The sequence below is a fragment of the Lampris incognitus genome, chromosome 19 (genome assembly GCF_029633865.1).
Source record: "Lampris incognitus isolate fLamInc1 chromosome 19, fLamInc1.hap2, whole genome shotgun sequence".
NCBI classification, from domain to species: domain Eukaryota; kingdom Metazoa; phylum Chordata; class Actinopteri; order Lampriformes; family Lampridae; genus Lampris; species Lampris incognitus.
This window is the reverse complement of record NC_079229.1, coordinates 1,042,501-1,066,433: the sequence shown is the minus strand read 5'-3', so window position 1 is coordinate 1,066,433 and position 23,933 is coordinate 1,042,501. Positions and strand designations below refer to the sequence as shown.

Genomic DNA, 23,933 nt, shown 5'->3' with positions numbered 1-23,933 from the left:
AAAAGCACTGTACTTTTCAATGAAGATAACTTTAAACTAGTCTTAACTTTAAAGAAATACACTCTATACATTGCTAATGTGGTAAAGGACTATTCTAGCTGCAAATGCCTGGTTTTTGGTGCAATATCTACATAGGTGTATAGAGGCCCATTTCAAGCAACTATCACTCCAGTGTTCTAATGGTACAATGTGTTTGCTCATTGGCTCAGAAGGCTAATTGATGATTAGAAAACCCTTGTGCAATCATGTTCACACATCTGAAAACAGTTTAGCTCGTTACAGAAGCTAATAAAACTGACCTTCCTTTGAGCAGATTGAGTTTCTGGAGCATCACATTTGTGGGGTCAATTAAACGCTCAAAATGGCCAGAAAAAGAGAACTTTCATCTGAAACTCGACAGTCTATTCTTGTTCTTAGAAATGAAGGCTATTCCATGCGAGAAATTGCTAAGAAATTGAAGATTTCCTACACCGGTGTGTACTACTCCCTTCAGAGGACAGCACAAACAGGCTCTAACCAGAGTAGAAAAAGAAGTGGGAGGCCGCGTTGCACAACTGAGCAAGAAGATAAGTACATTAGAGTCTCTAGTTTGAGAAACAGACACCTCACAGGTCCCCAACTGGCATCTTCATTAAATAGTACCCGCAAAACACCAGTGTCAACATCTACAGTGAAGAGGCGGCTGTGGGATTCTGGGCTTCAGGGCAGAGTGGCAAAGAAAAAGCCATATCTGAGACTGACCAATAAAAGAAAAAGATTAAGATGGGCAAAAGAACACAGACATTGGACAGAGGAAGACTGGAAAAAAGTGTTGTGGACGGATGAATCCAAGTTTGAGGTGTTTGGATCACAAAGAAGAACGTTTGTGAGACGCAGAACAAATGAAAAGATGCTGGAAGAATGCCTGACGCCATCTGTTAAGCATGGTGGAGGTAATGTGATGGTCTGGGGTTGCTTTGGTGCTGGTAAGGTGGGAGATTTGTACAGGGTAAAAGGGATTCTGAATAAGGAAGGCTATCACTCCATTTTGCAACGCCATGCCATACCCAGTGGACAGCGCTTGATTGGAGCCAATTTCATCCTACAACAGGACAATGACCCTAAACACACCTCCAAATTGTGCAAGAACTATTTAGAGCAGAAGCAGGCAGCTGGTATTCTATCGGTAATGGAGTGGCCAGCGCAGTCACCAGATCTGAACCCCATTGAGCTGTTGTGGGAGCAGCTTGACCGTATGGTACGCAAGAAGTGCCCATCCAACCAATCCAACTTGTGGGAGCTGCTTCTGGAAGCGTGGGGTGCAATTTCTCCAGATTACCTCAACAAATTAACAGCTAGAATGCCAAAGGTCTGCAATGCTGTAATTGCTGCAAATGGAGGATTCTTTGACGAAAGCAAAGTTTGATGTAAAAAAAATCTTATTTCAAATACAAATCATTATTTCTAACCTTGTCAATGTCTTGACTCTATTTTCTATTCATTTCACAACATATGGTGGTGAATAAGTGTGACTTTTCATGGAAAACACAAAATTGTTTGGGTGATCCCAAACTTTTGAACGGTAGTGTAGGTCAGGTGAATCAAACACAGGTAGGTCAGGTGAACCAAACACAGGTAGGTCAGGTGAATCAAACACAGGTAGGTCAGGTGAATCAAACACAGGTAGGTCAGGTGAACCAAACACAGGTAGGTCAGGTGAACCAAACACAGGTAGGTCAGGTGAATCAAACACAGGTAGGTCAGGTGAACCAAACACATGTAGGTCAGGTGAATCAAACACAGGTAGGTCAGGTGAATATAACACATGTAGGTCAGGTGAACCAAACACAGGTAGGTCAGGTGAACCAAACACAGGTAGGTCAGGTGAACCGGCTGCACTAAATTGTCCCTAGGTGTGTGTCTGTGTGTGTGTGTATTTGTGTGTGTGATGGTCTGGCGGCCTGTCCAGGGTGTCCCCCCGCCTGCCGCTCTGTGACTGCTGGGATAGGCTCCAGCATCCCCGTGACGCTGAGAGCAGGATGAGCAGTCTGGATGATGGATGGATGGAAACCTTCACATAGGTCGGTCTCTGTGCAGTCCGTGTGTTCAGAGTCATGTGCTGTGGTACACTCTGGAATAAATGGGCTCCAGGTTACAGTGTACATCCATCGTTGCGAGTTTGAGTCCAGTAGCTCATATTTAGTCTGCGTTGATGTTGCCTGTCATCCGTCGACTGTCTTCCTGTCTTCTGTCATCTTTGAGTCCATGATGTGTTTACCAGCAGGTACACAGAAGTACCCATGAAGTCAAAGTGCCCCGCCGCACGCTGCCCCAACTGTTACACACTGTTACATCCTGTTTCAGTGCGATGCACTGTGATGCAGATGTCGTTCTCTCTCTACTGTGTTTGTCTGTGTCCCTCGCCCACCAGGCTCATCCCTACCTGTGTGCACTTGCCCACCGGGCTATGTTGGGAATGGCTACGGCCCCACCGGATGCACCCAGACCAGCAACGTATGCCAGACCAACAACCCCTGTGTCCATGGACAGTGTGTAGTAAGTGTTTTTGAGCATGTGTGTGTCTGTGTGTGTGCGTGTCAGAGAGAGAAGGTGTTTAATAGCATTTTGAACAATCGAATTCTAACCCTCCTTAACGAACACAATGTCCTGAGCAAAGGTCAAATTGGCTTCCTCCCAAATCACCGGACTACGGGCCATATTTACACCCTACACACCCTCATAAATGAAAATGTGAATCAAACCAAAAATGGAAAAATATTTGCTTGTTTTATTGACTTCAAAAAAGCTTTCGACTCTATTTGGCATGAAGGACTATACTATAAACTTTTACAAAGTGGTGTAGGGGGTAAAGTGTATGACATAATAAAGTCAATGTATTCGGACAACAAATGTGCAGTTAAGATCGGAGACAAACACACTGAGTTCTTCACTCAGAATAGAGGGGTGAGACAGGGGTGTGGACTTAGCCCAACACTGTTTCATATATATATTAATGAACTGGCGGTACAGCTGAAACAGTGTGCAGCTCCAGGTCTCCCCCTGTATGACATGGGAGTAAAATTTTTGCTTTATACAGATGATCTAGTTTTGTTGTCACCAACCGCAGGTGGGCTGCAACAACTACTAGACCTGCTTGAGGACTATTGCTAGCAGTGGGCCCTGGCAATAAATCCAAAAAAGACAAAAGTAATGATCTTCCAGAAGAAGCCCAGATGTCAGGAAAATAGATACCAGTTGACTCTAGGTAGCATCACCTTAGAGCATACGATGCAGTATACTTACCTGGGTCTAATTATTACAGCATCAGGGAGTTTCAGTAGGACAGTGAATAACCTAGAACAAAAAGCTGACAGAGCTCTATATGCAATTGAAAATAAATTCTTTAACATTGATATACCAATCTCCATCTGGTGCAAACTGTTTGATAGTGTAATTCTGCCCATTGCACTATATGGAAGTGATGAATGGGGTCCACTCAGTCTTTCCAGCTACGCTAGATGGGACAAGCATCCAGCAGAAACCCTACATGCTGAATTCTGTAGAATGATTCTGAAAGTACAAAGGAAAACACCAAACAACGCATTTAGGGCAGAATTAGGCCAGTTTCCATTATTGATAAATGTACAAAAAAGATCTCTACATTACTGAATGCACTTAAATACAAGCCCAACAAATACATTGCACTTTAAAGCTCTGAAAACCCAAGAACTGAACCCCGAAAAGAGTCCCCTGAAGCAGCTGGCTCTGAGAATCACTAACCCTTTAACAAATACTAAGACCAACCAACCTCAGGCCAGCACTGCATTCAAAACAAACATGAGGATAAATCAGACTATAAAACAAACAAACATGAGGATAAATCAGCTGTAAAACAAACCAACATGAAGATAAATCAGACTATACAACAAACAAACATGAGGATAAATCAGCTATAAAACAAACAAACATGAGGATAAATCAGACTATAAAACAAACCAACATGAGGATAAATCAGCTATAAAACAAACCAACATGAGGATAAATCAGACTATAAAACAAACCAACATGAGGATAAATCAGACTATAAAATAAACCAACATGAGGATAAATCAGCTATAAAACAAAGCAACATGAGGATAAATCAGCTATAAAACAAACAAACATGAGGATAAATCAGCTATAAAACAAACCAACATGAGGATAAATCAGCTATAAAACAAACAAACATGAGGATAAATCAGACTATAAAACAAACAAACATGAGGATAAATCAGCTATAAAACAAACCAACATGAGGATAAATCAGCTATAAAACAAACCAACATGAGGATAAATCAGCTATAAAACAAACCAACATGAGGATAAATCAGACTATAAAACAAACCAACATGGGGATAAATCAGCTATAAAACAAACCAACATGAGGATAAATCAGACTATAAAACAAACCAACATGAGGATAAATCAGACTATAAAACAAACAAACATGAGGATAAATCAGACTATAAAACAAACCAACATGAGGATAAATCAGACTATAAAACAAACCAACATGGGGATAAATCGGCTATAAAACAAACCAACATGAGGATAAATCAGCTATAAAACAAACCAACATGAGGATAAATCAGACTATAAAACAAACAAACATGAGGATAAATCAGACTATAAAACAAACAAACATGAGGATAAATCAGCTATAAAACAAACCAACATGAGGATAAATCAGCTATAAAACAAACCAACATGAGGATAAATCAGCTATAAAACAAACCAACATGAGGATAAATCAGCTATAAAACAAACAACATGAGGATAAATCAGCTATAAAACAAACCAACATGAGGATAAATCAGACTATAAAACAAACAAACGTGAGGATAAATCAGCTATAAAACAAACCAACATGAGGATAAATCAGACTATAAAACAAACCAACATGAGGATAAATCAGCTATAAAACAAACCAACATGAGGATAAATCAGCTATAAAACAAACCAACATGAGGATAAATCAGCTATAAAACAAACCAACATGAGGATAAATCAGACTATAAAACAAACCAGCATGAGGGTAAATCAGCTATAAAACAAACCAACATGAGGATAAATCAGACCATAAAACAAACCAACATCAGGATAAATCAGACTATAAAACAAACAAACATGAGGATAAATCAGACTATAAAACAAACCAACATGGGGATAAATCAGACTATAAAACAAACCAATATGAGGATAAATCAGCTATAAAACAAACAAACATGAGGATAAATCAGCTATAAAACAAACCAACATGAGGATAAATCAGCTATAAAACAAACCAACATGAGGATAAATCAGCTATAAAACAAACCAACATGAGGATAAATCAGCTATAAAACAAACCAACATGAGGATAAATCAGACTATAAAACAAACCAACATGAGGATAAATCAGCTATAAAACAAACCAACATGAGGATAAATCAGACTATAAAACAAACAAACATGAGGATAAATCAGCTATAAAACAAACCAACATGAGGATAAATCAGACTATAAAACAAACCGACATGAGGATAAATCAGCTATAAAACAAACCAACATGAGGATAAATCAGCTATAAAACAAACCAACATGAGGATAAATCAGACTATAAAACAAACCAACATGAGGATAAATCAGACTATAAAACAAACCAACATGGGGATAAATCAGACTATAAAACAAACCAACATGGGGATAAATCAGACTATAAAACAAAGCAACATGGGGATAAATCAGACTATAAAACAAACCAACATGAGGATAAATCAGCTATAAAACAAACCAACATGAGGATAAATCAGACTATAAAACAAACCAACATGAGGATAAATCAGCTATAAAACAAACCAACATGAGGATAAATCAGACTATAAAACAAACAAACATGAGGATAAATCAGCTATAAAACAAACCAACATGAGGATAAATCAGCTATAAAACAAACCAACATGAGGATAAATCAGACTATAAAACAAACAAACATGAGGATAAATCAGACTATAAAACAAACAAACATGAGGATAAATCAGCTATAAAACAAACCAACATGAGGATAAATCAGCTATAAAACAAACCAACATGAGGATAAATCAGCTATAAAACAAACCAACATGAGGATAAATCAGACTATAAAATAAACCAACATGAGGATAAATCAGCTATAAAACAAACCAACATGAGGATAAATCAGCTATAAAACAAACAAACATGAGGATAAATCAGCTATAAAACAAACCAACATGAGGATAAATCAGCTATAAAACAAACAAACATGAGGATAAATCAGACTATAAAACAAACCAACATGAGGATAAATCAGCTATAAAACAAACCAACATGAAGATAAATCAGCTATAAAACAAACCAACATGAGGATAAATCAGCTATAAAACAAACCAACATGAGGATAAATCAGACTATAAAACAAACCAACATGAGGATAAATCAGCTATAAAACAAACCAACATGAGGATAAATCAGACTATAAAACAAACAAACATGAGGATAAATCAGACTATAAAACAAACAAACATGAGGATAAATCAGACTATAAAACAAACCAACTTGGGGATAAATCGGCTATAAAACAAACCAACATGAGGATAAATCAGCTATAAAACAAACCAACATGAGGATAAATCAGCTATAAAACAAACCAACATGAGGATAAATCAGACTATAAAACAAACAAACATGAGGATAAATCAGACTATAAAACAAACAAACATGAGGATAAATCAGCTATAAAACAAACCAACATGAGGATAAATCAGACTATAAAACAAACCAACATGAGGATAAATCAGCTATAAAACAAACCAACATGAAGATAAATCAGCTATAAAACAAACCAACATGAGGATAAATCAGCTATAAAACAAACCAACATGAGGATAAATCAGACTATAAAACAAACCAACATGAGGATAAATCAGACTATAAAACAAACCAACATGAGGATAAATCAGACTATAAAACAAACCAACATCAGGATAAATCAGCTATAAAACAAACCAACGTGAGGATAAATCAGACTATAAAACAAACCAACATGAGGATAAATCAGACTATAAAACAAACAAACATGAGGATAAATCAGACTATAAAACAAACCAACGAGGATAAATCAGACTATAAAACAAACCAACATGGGGATAAATCGGCTATAAAACAAACCAACATGAGGATAAATCAGCTATAAAACAAACCAACATGAGGATAAATCAGCTATAAAACAAACCAACATGAGGATAAATCAGCTATAAAACAAACCAACATGAGGATAAATCAGCTATAAAACAAACAACATGAGGATAAATCAGCTATAAAACAAACCAACATGAGGATAAATCAGACTATAAAACAAACAAACGTGAGGATAAATCAGACTATAAAACCAACATGAGGATAAATCAGCTATAAAACAAACCAACATGAGGATAAATCAGCTATAAAACAAACCAACATGAGGATAAATCAGCTATAAAACAAACCAACATGAGGATAAATCAGCTATAAAACAAACCAACATGAGGATAAATCAGACTATAAACCAAACCAGCATGAGCATAAATCAGCTATAAAACAAACCAACATGAGGATAAATCAGACTATAAAACAAACCAACATGAGGATAAATCAGACTATAAAACAAACCAACATGAGGATAAATCAGACTATAAAACAAACCAACATGGGGATAAATCAGCTATAAAACAAACCAACATGAGGATAAATCAGCTATAAAACAAACAAACATGAGGATAAATCAGCTATAAAACAAACCAACATGGGGATAAATCAGACTATAAAACAAACCAACATCGGGATAAATCAGACTATAAAACAAACCAACATGGGGATAAATCAGACTATAAAACAAACAAACATGAGGATAAATCAGACTATAAAACAAACCAACATGGGGATAAATCAGCTATAAAACAAACCAACATGAGGATAAATCAGCTATAAAACAAACCAACATGAGGATAAATCAGCTATAAAACAAACCAACATGGGGATAAATCAGACTATAAAACAAACCAACATGAGGATAAATCAGACTATAAAACAAACCAACATGAGGATAAATCAGCTATAAAACAAACCAACATGAGGATAAATCAGCTATAAAACAAACAAACATGAGGATAAATCAGACTATAAAACAAACAAACATGAGGATAAATCAGCTATAAAACAAACCAACATGAGGATAAATCAGCTATAAAACAAACCAACATGAGGATAAATCAGCTATAAAACAAACCAACATGAGGATAAATCAGCTATAAAACAAACAACATGAGGATAAATCAGCTATAAAACAAACCAACATGAGGATAAATCAGACTATAAAACAAACAAACGTGAGGATAAATCAGACTATAAAACCAACATGAGGATAAATCAGCTATAAAACAAACCAACATGAGGATAAATCAGCTATAAAACAAACCAACATGAGGATAAATCAGCTATAAAACAAACCAACATGAGGATAAATCAGCTATAAAACAAACCAACATGAGGATAAATCAGACTATAAACCAAACCAGCATGAGCATAAATCAGCTATAAAACAAACCAACATGAGGATAAATCAGACTATAAAACAAACCAACATGAGGATAAATCAGACTATAAAACAAACCAACATGAGGATCAATCAGACTATAAAACAAACCAACATGGGGATAAATCAGCTATAAAACAAACCAACATGAGGATAAATCAGCTATAAAACAAACAAACATGAGGATAAATCAGCTATAAAACAAACCAACATGGGGATAAATCAGACTATAAAACAAACCAACATCGGGATAAATCAGACTATAAAACAAACCAACATGGGGATAAATCAGCTATAAAACAAACCAACATGAGGATAAATCAGACTATAAAACAAACCAACATGAGGATAAATCAGACTATAAAACAAACCAACATGAGGATAAATCAGCTATAAAACAAACCAACATCAGGATAAATCAGACTATAAAACAAACCAACATCAGGATAAATCAGCTATAAAACAAACCAACATGAGGATAAATCAGCTATAAAACAAACCAACATGAGGATAAATCAGACTATAAAACAAACCAACATGAGGATAAATCAGACTATAAAACAAACCAACATGAGGATAAATCAGACTATAAAACAAACCAACATGAGGATAAATCAGCTATAAAACAAACCAACATGAGGATAAATCAGCTATAAAACAAACCAACATGAGGATAAATCAGCTATAAAACAAACCAACATGAGGATAAATCAGCTATAAAACAAACCAACATGAGGATAAATCAGACTATAAACCAAACCAGCATGAGCATAAATCAGCTATAAAACAAACCAACATGAGGATAAATCAGACTATAAAACAAACCAACATGAGGATAAATCAGACTATAAAACAAACCAACATGAGGATAAATCAGACTATAAAACAAACCAACATGAGGATAAATCAGCTATAAAACAAACCAACATGAGGATAAATCAGACTATAAAACAAACCAACATGGGGATAAATCAGCTATAAAACAAACCAACATGAGGATAAATCAGACTATAAAACAAACCAACATGAGGATAAATCAGACTATAAAACAAACCAACATGAGGATAAATCAGACTATAAAACAAACCAACATGAGGATAAATCAGACTATAAAACAAACCAACATGAGGATAAATCAGCTATAAAACAAACCAACATGAGGATAAATCAGCTATAAAACAAACCAACATGAGGATAAATCAGACTATAAAACAAACCAACATGAGGATAAATCAGACTATAAAACAAACCAACATGGGGATAAATCAGCTATAAAACAAACCAACATGAGGATAAATCAGACTATTAAACAAACCAACATGAGGATAAATCAGCTATAAAACAAACCAACGTGAGGCTAAATCAGACTATAAAACAAACCAACATGAGGATAAATCAGACTATAAAACAAACCAACATGAGGATAAATCAGACTATAAAACAAACCAACATGAGGATAAATCAGACTATAAAACAAACAAACATGAGGATAAATCAGCTATAAAACAAACCAACATGAGGATAAATCAGCTATAAAACAAACCAACATGAGGATAAATCAGACTATAAAACAAACCAACATGAGGATAAATCAGCTATAAAACAAACAACATGAGGATAAATCAGCTATAAAACAAACCAACATGAGGATAAATCAGACTATAAAACAAACAAACGTGAGGATAAATCAGACTATAAAACCAACATGAGGATAAATCAGCTATAAAACAAACCAACATGAGGATAAATCAGCTATAAAACAAACCAACATGAGGATAAATCAGCTATAAAACAAACCAACATGAGGATAAATCAGCTATAAAACAAACCAACATGAGGATAAATCAGACTATAAACCAAACCAGCATGAGCATAAATCAGCTATAAAACAAACCAACATGAGGATAAATCAGACTATAAAACAAACCAACATGAGGATAAATCAGACTATAAAACAAACCAACATGAGGATAAATCAGACTATAAAACAAACCAACATGGGGATAAATCAGCTATAAAACAAACCAACATGAGGATAAATCAGCTATAAAACAAACAAACATGAGGATAAATCAGCTATAAAACAAACCAACATGGGGATAAATCAGACTATAAAACAAACCAACATCGGGATAAATCAGACTATAAAACAAACCAACATGGGGATAAATCAGACTATAAAACAAACAAACATGAGGATAAATCAGACTATAAAACAAACCAACATGGGGATAAATCAGCTATAAAACAAACCAACATGAGGATAAATCAGCTATAAAACAAACCAACATGAGGATAAATCAGCTATAAAACAAACCAACATGGGGATAAATCAGACTATAAAACAAACCAACATGAGGATAAATCAGACTATAAAACAAACCAACATGAGGATAAATCAGCTATAAAACAAACCAACATGAGGATAAATCAGCTATAAAACAAACAAACATGAGGATAAATCAGACTATAAAACAAACCAACATGGGGATAAATCAGCTATAAAACAAACCAACATGAGGATAAATCAGACTATAAAACAAACCAACATGAGGATAAATCAGACTATAAAACAAACCAACATGAGGATAAATCAGACTATAAAACAAACCAACATGAGGATAAATCAGACTATAAAACAAACCAACATGAGGATAAATCAGCTATAAAACAAACCAACATGAGGATAAATCAGCTATAAAACAAACCAACATGAGGATAAATCAGACTATAAAACAAACCAACATGAGGATAAATCAGCTATAAAACAAACCAACATGAGGATAAATCAGACTATTAAACAAACCAACATGAGGATAAATCAGCTATAAAACAAACCAACGTGAGGCTAAATCAGACTATAAAACAAACCAACATGAGGATAAATCAGACTATAAAACAAACCAACATGAGGATAAATCAGACTATAAAACAAACCAACATGAGGATAAATCAGACTATAAAACAAACAAACATGAGGATAAATCAGCTATAAAACAAACCAACATGAGGATAAATCAGACTATAAAACAAACCAACATGAGGATAAATCAGACTATAAAACAAACCAACATGAGGATAAATCAGCTATAAAACAAACCAACATGAGGATAAATCAGACTATAAAACAAACAAACATGAGGATAAATCAGACTATAAAACAAAGCAAGGACAACAAACTAGAAGTCTACCGGGCCCTAAAAACAAACTATGTTCCTGAAGAACACCTCTTAACTGTCAGAGACAGGAAGCAGCGACAGACCCTCACCAAATACAGGCTCAGTGACCACAGTCTAGCCATGGAAAAGGGGAGACATAAAAAGACCTGGTTGCCAAAAGAGCATCGAACATGTGGTCAGTGCATGACAGATGAGGTGGAGACAGAGGGGCACTTCCTCCTTAAATGTGACACATGTGAAAAACAGCGCCGGGCTCTTGTCCAGGAGCTGGAACATGTGACTCCAGAGTAGCAGGAAATGGAGGACGCAGGTAAGCTGCAGGGGGTCCTGGGAGGGGACCAGCGGCGAGCATTGCAGCAAGATTTATATTATCTTGCCACAACCTGAGAGACAGTGGGGGACGGCACCTATTGTACTGTTGTTGTTTGATATCATCATCATTGTTGTTGTTGCTGTTATTATTATAATCATTGTTGTATTGTGTTGTTGTTGATTTACATGCTTTGGCAATGTGTACACAAACGTATGTCATGCCAATAAAGCACATATTGAATTGAGAGAGAGAGAGAGAGAGAGAGAGAGAGAGAGAGAGAGAGAGAGAGAGAGAGAGAGAGAGAGAGGCAGAGAGAGAGAGAGAGAGAGGCAGAGAGAGAGAGGTAGAGAGAGAGAGAGTTTGTAAGAGAGAGAGGGGACAAAGCAAGAAGAGAGAGAATATGGGGGGCAGAGAGAGGAGAGAGGGGGACAGAGAGGAGAGAGAGAGGGGAGGACAGAGAGGAGGAACAGACAGAGAAGAGGGAGAGAGAATGAAAGGGGTGAGGACAGAGGGAGGGGAGAGGGGGAACAGAGAGAGGGGACAGACAGAGAAGAGAGGGAGAGAGAAAGAGGTACACATTAGCAAATTACCTCATTCAAATAAAAGTAACACATTTGAGAAACATACTGACGAAATACAGACTCAGTGAGCATCGCCATAGAAACAGACTCAGTGAGCATCGCCTAGCAATAGAAACAGGCAGACATAAAAAGACCCGGATGCCAAAAGACCAAAGTTTCTGTCAACAGTGTGAAGACAATGTTGTCGAGACAGAGCTGCACTTTTTAGCTGAATGCAAGACATCCGGGAAATCCACCATTACTTCCAGAAATGTGAGGAGAGACACCCCAAATTCACTGCCCTGCCACACCCCAGAAAACTGCCCTACATACTAGGTGAACACAGAGACAGCTGTGCTGTGACACCCCAAATTCACTGCCCTGCCACACCCCAGAAAACTGCCCTACATACTAGGTGAACACAGAGACAGCTGTACTGTGACACCCCAAATTCACTGCCCTGCCGAACCCCAGAAAACTGCCCTACATACTAGGTGAACACAGAGACAGCTGTGCTGTGATACCCCAAATTCACTGCCCTGCCGAACCCCAGAAAACTGCCCTACATACTAGGTGAACACAGAGACAGCTGTACTGTGACACCCCAAATTCACTGCCCTGCCACACCCCAGAAAACTGCCCTACATACTAGGTGAACACAGAGACAGCTGTACTGTGACACCCCAAATTCACTGCCCTGCCGAACCCCAGAAAACTGCCCTACATACCAGGTGAACACAGAGACAGCTGTACTGTGACACCCCAAATTCACTGCCCTGCCACACCCCAGAAAACTGCCCTACATACTAGGTGAACACAGAGACAGCTGTGCTGTGACACCCCAAATTCACTGCCCTGCCACACCCCAGAAAACTGCCCTACATACTAGGTGAACACAGAGACAGCTGTACTGTGACACCCCAAATTCACTGCCCTGCCGAACCCCAGAAAACTGCCCTACATACTAGGTGAACACAGAGACAGCTGTGCTGTGACACCCCAAATTCACTGCCCTGCCACACCCCGAAAACTGCCCTACATACTAGGTGAACACAGAGACAGCTGTGCTGTGACACCCCAAATTCACTGCCCTGCCACACCCCAGAAAACTGCCCTACATACTAGGTGAACACAGAGACAGCTGTGCTGTGACACCCCAAATTCACTGCCCTGCCGAACCCCAGAAAACTGCCCTACATACTAGGTGAACACAGAGACAGCTCTGCTGTGACACCCCAAATTCACTGCCCTGCCGAACCCCAGAAAACTGCCCTACATACTAGGTGAACACAGAGACAGCTGTACTGTGACACCCCAAATTCACTGCCCTGCCACACCCCAGAAAACTGCCCTACATACTAGGTGAACACAGAGACAGCTGTACTGTGACACCCCAAATTCACTGCCCTGCCACACCCCAGAAAACTGCCCTACATACTAGGTGAACACAGAGACAGCTGTGCTGTGACACCCCAAATTCACTGCCCTGCCACACCCCAGAAAACTGCCCTACATACTAGGTGAACACAGAGACAGCTGTGCTGTGACACCCCAAATTCACTGCCCTGCCGAACCCCAGAAAACTGCCCTACATACTAGGTGAACACAGAGACAGCTGTGCTGTGACACCCCAAATTCACTGCCCTGCCGAACCCCAGAAAACTGCCCTACATACTAGGTGAACACAGAGACAGCTGTGCTGTGACACCCCAAATTCACTCCCCTGCCACACCCCAGAAAACTGCCCTACATACTAGGTGAACACAGAGACAGCTGTACTGTGACACCCCAAATTCACTGCCCTGCCACACCCCAGAAAACTGCCCTACATACTAGGTGAACACAGAGACAGCTGTACTGTGACACCCCAAATTCACTGCCCTGCCACACCCCAGAAAACTGCCCTACATACTAGGTGAACACAGAGACAGCTGTGCTGTGACACCCCAAATTCACTGCCCTGCCACACCCCAGAAAACTGCCCTACATACTATGTGAACACAGAGACAGCTGTACTGTGACACCCCAAATTCACTGCCCTGCCGAACCCCAGAAAACTGCCCTACATACTAGGTGAACACAGAGACAGCTGTGCTGTGACACCCCAAATTCACTGCCCTGCCACACCCCAGAAAACTGCCCTACATACTAGGTGAACACAGAGACAGCTGTACTGTGACACCCCAAATTCACTGCCCTGCCGAACCCCAGAAAACTGCCCTACATACTAGGTGAACACAGAGACAGCTGTGCTGTGACACCCCAAATTCACTGCCCTGCCGAACCCTAGAAAACTGCCCTACATACTAGGTGAACACAGAGACAGCTGTGCTGTGACACCCCAAATTCACTGCCCTGCCGAACCCCAGAAAACTGCCCTACATACTAGGTGAACACAGAGACAGCTGTGCTGTGACACCCCAAATTCACTGCCCTGCCGAACCCCAGAAAACTGCCCTACATACTAGGTGAACACAGAGACAGCTGTGCTGTGACACCCCAAATTCACTGCCCTGCCGAACCCTAGAAAACTGCCCTACATACTAGGTGAACACAGAGACAGCTGTACTGTGGCAGCACAGTATGTTCTAGCCTGCCACCGTCTGAGGGACAGTGAGTGATACCTCGTACTCCTTCCCAATGAGGAGGACCGGGACAACACTCGGACACACACACACACACACACACACAGGATCTTGTTGCCATGACGTAGCTGTGTGAGTTGTTGTACTGCATGTGTTGATGTGTGTATGTGTTGTGTATTCGTGCACTCTTATTGTCCTTTATGTGAAAATGCTTTGCAATACAAATGTATATTTGTCATGCTAATAAAAGCACATTTGAATTTGAAAGAGGAGGGGGGGACAGAGAGAGAGAGGAGAGGGGTGGAAGGGGCAGAGAGAAAGGAGAGAGAGAGAAAGAGGAGAGACGGGGGCAGAGAGAGGAGGGGGCAGAGAGACAGGAGAGAGGGAGAAAGGAGAGACGGGGGCAGAGAGAGGAGGGGGCAGAGAGAGAAGCGAGAAAGGAGAGACGGGATAGACAGAGAAGAGAGGGAGAGAGAGAAGAGAGAGGGGTGCAGAGAGAGGAGAGGGAGAGAGGGGAGAGAGAGGGGGAACAGAGACAAAGGAGAGAAAGGGACAGAGAGAAGGGGGAGAGAGAGAGAGGGGAGAGAGAGGGGGAACAGAGACAAAGGAGAGAAAGGGACAGAGATAGGGGGAGAGAGAGAGGAGAGAGAGGGGGGACAGAAAAGAGAGGAGGTCAGAGAGAGAGTGAGAGAGAGAGGGGCAGACAGAGAAGAGATGGAGAGAGAGAAAGGGGGGACAGAGAGAAGGGGGAGAGAGGGGGGCAGAGAGAGAGAGAAATTTTCAGACTGAAAATCGGGGAGTTTCAGCCTGGCAGTGAATGTGTAGCATGGTTAAATGCACTAAAGGAAAAAGCTCACAGAGCTCTGTATGCAGTAAAAAGAACATTCTGGAATATAAACATGCCCATTGAGATTTGCTGCAACATATTTGACTGGGTAATGCAGCCCACTGCGCTGTATGGAGTGAGGTATGGGGTCCAGTCAGTGAGCACAGCGACACTAGATGGACAAGCTTCCCACAGAAGTCCTACATGCAGAATTCTGTCGAATGATTTTAAAAATTCAAAAGAGAACACCAATCAGCACATGTAGGGCAGAACTAGTCAGATTTCCATTGGCCATCAACATGCAAAAAAGAGCTCTCAAATGTTGGATGCATTTACACACAAGTCCCACAGACACACTGCATTTTAAGGCAGCAAAAACTCAAGATCTGAAACCTGAAAAGAGTCCTCTGAGCCAGCTTGTACTGAGACTAACTAATCAACCTTTAACAGATACTAATGACTTTTCTCAGACGAGTGCTGCTTTTAAATTAAACATCAATACGATCATCCAAGAATGTAAAGAAACAAATGTGGAACATTGGCAGACTGAGACAAAAACCTCAACGCAAATTAGAATGTTATCAGGCCATAAATCCTGAATATGAACTGGAAGACTATCTCTTTACTGTCAGACAGACAAAGCAGAGGGGGATCCTGACCCAGCACAGACTCAGTGACCACAGTCTGGCCATAGAAAAAGTACAGACTCGGTGACCACAGTCTGGCCATAGAAAAAGTACAGACTCGGTGACCACAGTCTGGCCATAGAAAAAGTACAGACTCTGTGACCACAGTCTGGCCATAGAAAAAGTACAGACTCGGTGACCACAGTCTGGCCATAGAAAAAGTACAGACTCGGTGACCACAGTCTGGCCATAGAAAAAGCACAGACTCAGTGACCACAGTCTGGCCACAGAAAAAGTACAGACTCAGTGACCACAGTCTGGCCATAGAAAAAGTACAGACTCGGTGACCACAGTCTGGCCATAGAAAAAGTACAGACTCGGTGACCATAGTCTGGCCATAGAAAAAGTACAGACTCGGTGACCACAGTCTAGCCTTAGAAAAAGTACAGACTCGGTGACCACAGTCTGGCCATAGAAAAAGTACAGACTCGGTGACCACAGTCTGGCCATAGAAAAAGTACAGACTCAGTGACCACAGTCTGGCCATAGAAAAAGTACAGACTCAGTGACCACAGTCTGGCCATAGAAAAAGTACAGACTCGGTGACCACAGTCTGGCCATAGAAAAAGTACAGACTCGGTGACCACAGTCTAGCCTTAGAAAAAGTACAGACTCGGTGACCACAGTCTGGCCATAGAAAAAGTACAGACTCGGTGACCACAGTCTGGCCATAGAAAAAGTACAGACTCGGTGACCACAGTCTAGCCTTAGAAAAAGTACAGACTCGGTGACCACAGTCTGGCCATAGAAAAAGTACAGACTCGGTGAACACAGTCTAGCCATAGAAAAAGTACAGACTCGGTGACCACAGTCTAGCTATAGAAGAAGTACAGACTCGGTGACCACAGTCTGGCCATAGAAAAAGTACAGACTCAGTGACCACAGTCTAGCTATAGAAGAAGTACAGACTCGGTAAAAACACAGTCTAGCCATAGAAAAAGTACAGACTCAGTGACCACAGTCTAGCCATAGAAGAAGTACAGACTCGGTAACCACAGTCTAGCCATAGAAGAACTACAGACTCGGTGACCACAGTCCGGTCATAGAAGAAGACAGCCTAAGAAAAGCATGGCTGCCAAGAGAGAAAAACTTATGTGGTCCCTGTATGACCGGTGAGGTGGAAACAGAGGTGCACTTCCTCCTTCACTGTGACGAACACAGCCACACCAGCAACACCTACTTTAACATGTTTAATGGCATACTCCCAGGGTCCAACATGTAGGAGAAAGGGAGGGACTACGTGTCCTACTGGAACAGGGTCCCAACATGTAGGAGAAAGGGTACAACACGTAGGAGAAAGGGAGGGACTACGTGTCCTACTGGGACAGGGTTCCAACACGTAGGAGAAAGGGAGGGACTACGTGCCCTACTTGGGCAGGGTTCCAACATGTAGGAGAAAGGGAGGGACTACGTGTCCTACTGGGACAGGGTTCATATGTAGGAGAAAGGGAGGGACTATGTGTCCTACTGGTACAGGGTCCCAACATGTAGGAGAAAGGGTACAACATGTAGGAGAAAGGAAGGGACTATGTGTTCTACTGTGACAGGGTTTCAATATGTAGGAGAAAGGGAGGGATTACATGTCCTACTGGGACAGGGTCCAACATGTAGGAGAAAGGGAGGGACTACATGTCCTACTGGGACAGGGTCCCAACATGTAGGAGAAAGGGTACAACATGTAGGAGAAAGGGAGGGACAATGTGTTCTACTGTGACAGGGTTTCAATATGTAGGAGAAAGGAAGGGACTATGTGTTCTACTGTGACAGGGTTTCAATATGTAGGAGAAAGGGAGGGACTACGTGTCCTACTGGGACAGGGTTCCAACACATAGGAGAAAGGGAGGGACTACGTGTCCTACTTGGACAGGGTTCCAACACGTAGGAGAAAGGGAGGGACTACGTGCCCTACTTGGGCAGGGTTCCAACACATAGGAGAAAGGGAGGGACTACGTGTCCTACTGGGACAGGGTTCCAACATGTAGGAGAAAGGGAGGGACTACATGTCCTACTGGGACAGGGTCCAACATGTAGAAGGAAGGGAGGGACTACATGTCCTACTGGGACAGGGTCCAACATGTAGGAGAAAGGAAGGGACTATGTGTTCTACTGTGACAGGGTTTCAACATGTAGGAGAAAGGGAGGGACTACATGTCCTACTGGGGCAGGGTCCATCATGTAGGAGAAAGGGAGGGACTACATGTCCTACTGGGACAGGGTCCCAACATGTAGGAGAAAGGGTACAACATGTAGGAGAAAGGGAGGGACTATGTGTTCTACTGTGACAGGGTTTCAATATGTAGGAGAAAGGGAGGGACTACGTGTCCTACTGGGACAGGGTTCCAACACGTAGGAGAAAGGGAGGGACTATGTGTCCTACTTGGACAGGGTTCCAACACGTTGGAGAAAGGGAGGGACTACGTGCCCTACTTGGGCAGGGTTCCAACACGTAGGAGAAAGGGAGGGACTACGTGTCCTACTGGGACAGGGTTCCAACATGTAGGAGAAAGGGAGGGACTACGTGTCCTACTGGGACAGGGTTCCAACATGTAGGAGAAAGGGAGGGACTACGTGTCCTACTTGGACAGGGTTCCAACACGTAGGAGAAAGGGAGGGACTACGTGTCCTACTTGGGCAGGGTTCCAACACGTAGGAGAAAGGGAGGGACTACGTGTCCTACTGGGACAGGGTTCCAACATGTAGGAGAAAGGGAGGGACTACATGTCCTACTGGGACAGGGTCCAACATGTAGAAGAAAGGGAGGGACTACATGTCCTACTGGGACAGGGTCCAACATGTAGGAGAAAGGAAGGGACTATGTGTTCTACTGTGACAGGGTTTCAACATGTAGGAGAAAGGGAGGGACTACATGTCCTACTAGGGCAGGGTCCATCATGTAGGAGAAAGGGAGGGACTACATGTCCTACTGGGACAGGGTCCCAACATGTAGGAGAAAGGGTACAACATGTAGGAGAAAGGGAGGGACTATGTGTTCTACTGTGACAGGGTTTCAATATGTAGGAGAAAGGAAGGGACTATGTGTTCTACTGTGACAGGGTGTCAATATGTAGGAGAAAGGGAGGGACTACGTGTCCTACTGGGACAGGGTTCCAACACGTAGGAGAAAGGGAGGGACTATGTGTCCTACTTGGACAGGGTTCCAACACGTTGGAGAAAGGGAGGGACTACGTGCCCTACTTGGGCAGGGTTCCAACACGTAGGAGAAAGGGAGGGACTACGTGTCCTACTGGGACAGGGTTCCAACATGTAGGAGAAAGGGAGGGACTACATGTCCTACTGGGACAGGGTCCAACATGTAGGAGAAGGGAGGGACTATGTGTCCTACTTGGGCAGGGTTCCAACACGTAGGAGAAAGGGAGGGACTATGTGTCCTACTGGGACAGGGTTCCAACATGTAGGAGAAAGGGAGGGACTACATGTCCTACTTGGACAGGGTCCAACATGTAGCAGAAAGGGAGGGACTACGTGTCCTACTTGGTCAGGGTTCCAACATGTAGGAGAAAAGGCGAGACTTTGTGTCCTACTTGGACAGGGTTCCAACACGTGGGAGAAAAGGCAAGACTATGTGTCCTACTTGGACAGGGTTCCAACACGTGGGAGAAAGGGAGGGACCACGTGTCCTACTTGGACAGGGTTCCAACACGTAGGAGAAAGGGAGGGACTACGTGTCCTATTGGGACAGGGTTCCAACATGTAGGAGAAAAGGGAGGGACTATGTGTCCTACTGGGACAGGGTTCCAACACGTAGGAGAAAGGGAGGGACTACATGTCCTACTGGGACAGGGTTCCAACATGTAGGAGAAAGGGAGGGACTACGTGTCCTACTGGGACAGGGTTCCAACATGTACGAGAAAAGGGAGGGACTACGTGTCCTACTTGGACAGGGTTCCAACATGTAGGAGAAAAGGGAGGGACTATGTGTCCTATTTGGACAGGGTCCAACATGTAGGAGAAAGGGAGGGACTATGTGTCATACTGGGACAGGGTTTCAATATGTAGGAGAAAGGGAGGGATTACATGTCCTACTGGGACAGGGTCCAACATGTAGGAGAAAGGGAGGGACTACATGTCCTACTGGGACAGGGTCCCAACATGTAGGAGAAAGGGTACAACATGTAGGAGAAAGGGAGGGACAATGTGTTCTACTGTGACAGGGTTTCAATATGTAGGAGAAAGGAAGGGACTATGTGTTCTACTGTGACAGGGTTTCAATATGTAGGAGAAAGGGAGGGACTACGTGTCCTACTGGGACAGGGTTCCAACACATAGGAGAAAGGGAGGGACTACGTGTCCTACTTGGACAGGGTTCCAACACGTAGGAGAAAGGGAGGGACTACGTGCCCTACTTGGGCAGGGTTCCAACACATAGGAGAAAGGGAGGGACTACGTGTCCTACTGGGACAGGGTTCCAACATGTAGGAGAAAGGGAGGGACTACATGTCCTACTGGGACAGGGTCCAACATGTAGAAGGAAGGGAGGGACTACATGTCCTACTGGGACAGGGTCCAACATGTAGGAGAAAGGAAGGGACTATGTGTTCTACTGTGACAGGGTTTCAACATGTAGGAGAAAGGGAGGGACTACATGTCCTACTGGGGCAGGGTCCATCATGTAGGAGAAAGGGAGGGACTACATGTCCTACTGGGACAGGGTCCCAACATGTAGGAGAAAGGGTACAACATGTAGGAGAAAGGGAGGGACTATGTGTTCTACTGTGACAGGGTTTCAATATGTAGGAGAAAGGGAGGGACTACGTGTCCTACTGGGACAGGGTTCCAACACGTAGGAGAAAGGGAGGGACTATGTGTCCTACTTGGACAGGGTTCCAACACGTTGGAGAAAGGGAGGGACTACGTGCCCTACTTGGGCAGGGTTCCAACACGTAGGAGAAAGGGAGGGACTACGTGTCCTACTGGGACAGGGTTCCAACATGTAGGAGAAAGGGAGGGACTACGTGTCCTACTGGGACAGGGTTCCAACATGTAGGAGAAAGGGAGGGACTACGTGTCCTACTTGGACAGGGTTCCAACACGTAGGAGAAAGGGAGGGACTACGTGTCCTACTTGGGCAGGGTTCCAACACGTAGGAGAAAGGGAGGGACTACGTGTCCTACTGGGACAGGGTTCCAACATGTAGGAGAAAGGGAGGGACTACATGTCCTACTGGGACAGGGTCCAACATGTAGAAGAAAGGGAGGGACTACATGTCCTACTGGGACAGGGTCCAACATGTAGGAGAAAGGAAGGGACTATGTGTTCTACTGTGACAGGGTTTCAACATGTAGGAGAAAGGGAGGGACTACATGTCCTACTAGGGCAGGGTCCATCATGTAGGAGAAAGGGAGGGACTACATGTCCTACTGGGACAGGGTCCCAACATGTAGGAGAAAGGGTACAACATGTAGGAGAAAGGGAGGGACTATGTGTTCTACTGTGACAGGGTTTCAATATGTAGGAGAAAGGAAGGGACTATGTGTTCTACTGTGACAGGGTGTCAATATGTAGGAGAAAGGGAGGGACTACGTGTCCTACTGGGACAGGGTTCCAACACGTAGGAGAAAGGGAGGGACTATGTGTCCTACTTGGACAGGGTTCCAACACGTTGGAGAAAGGGAGGGACTACGTGCCCTACTTGGGCAGGGTTCCAACACGTAGGAGAAAGGGAGGGACTACGTGTCCTACTGGGACAGGGTTCCAACATGTAGGAGAAAGGGAGGGACTACATGTCCTACTGGGACAGGGTCCAACATGTAGGAGAAGGGAGGGACTATGTGTCCTACTTGGGCAGGGTTCCAACACGTAGGAGAAAGGGAGGGACTATGTGTCCTACTGGGACAGGGTTCCAACATGTAGGAGAAAGGGAGGGACTACATGTCCTACTTGGACAGGGTCCAACATGTAGCAGAAAGGGAGGGACTACGTGTCCTACTTGGTCAGGGTTCCAACATGTAGGAGAAAAGGCGAGACTTTGTGTCCTACTTGGACAGGGTTCCAACACGTGGGAGAAAAGGCAAGACTATGTGTCCTACTTGGACAGGGTTCCAACACGTGGGAGAAAGGGAGGGACCACGTGTCCTACTTGGACAGGGTTCCAACACGTAGGAGAAAGGGAGGGACTACGTGTCCTATTGGGACAGGGTTCCAACATGTAGGAGAAAAGGGAGGGACTATGTGTCCTACTGGGACAGGGTTCCAACACGTAGGAGAAAGGGAGGGACTACATGTCCTACTGGGACAGGGTTCCAACATGTAGGAGAAAGGGAGGGACTACGTGTCCTACTGGGACAGGGTTCCAACATGTACGAGAAAAGGGAGGGACTACGTGTCCTACTTGGACAGGGTTCCAACATGTAGGAGAAAAGGGAGGGACTATGTGTCCTATTTGGACAGGGTCCAACATGTAGGAGAAAGGGAGGGACTATGTGTCATACTGGGACAGGGTTCCAACATGTAGGAGGAAGGGAGGGACTATGTGGCCTACTGGGACAGGGTCCAACATGTAGGAGAAAGGGAGGGACTATGTGTCCTACTGGGACAGGGTTCCAACATGTAGGAGAAAGGGAGGGACTACGTGTCCTACTTGGACAGGGTCCAACATGTAGGAGAAAGGGAGGGACTACGTGTCCTACTGGGACAGGGTTCCAACATGTAGGAGAAAGGGAGGGACTATGTGTCCTACTGGGACAGGGTCCAACATGTAGGAGAAAGGGAGGGACTACGTGTCCTACTTGGGCAGGGTTCCAACATGTAGGAGAAAAGGGAGGGACTACGTGTCCTACTTGGGCAGGGTTCCAACATGTAGGAGAAAAGGGAGGGACTACGTGTCCTACTTGGACAAGGTCCAACATGTAGGAGAAAGGGAGGGACTACATGTCCTACTGGGACAGGGTCCAACATGTAGGAGAAAGGGAGGGACTATGTGTCCTACTGGGACAGGGACAGACAGCAGCTCTTGTTGCGAAATACATGTCTGAGTGCCACCGAGGCAGGGACAGTGTAAACACACCCACCATATGTGCACCTTCACATGCACACACAGACATGTGCACACACAGACACGTTGTCACTCACTCACACACACACACACACACACACACTTACACACACACACAGACACACACACACTTAAACACACACACACACAGACACACACACCAGTTTGTGTAGTATGTGAGATGC

General features: G+C 42.9%; 1 protein-coding gene across 1 annotated transcript in view; it reads left to right on the top strand.

Moving 5' to 3' along the window:
• cubn (cubilin (intrinsic factor-cobalamin receptor)) overlaps positions 1–23,933 on the top strand; it is a 217,937-nt gene that overhangs the window by 24,958 nt on the left and 169,046 nt on the right. Inside the window, exon 11 of the mRNA XM_056299826.1 lies at positions 2,411–2,535. Coding sequence (XP_056155801.1) covers positions 2,411–2,535 — 125 coding nt within the window. The remainder of the gene's footprint in view (positions 1–2,410; positions 2,536–23,933) is intronic.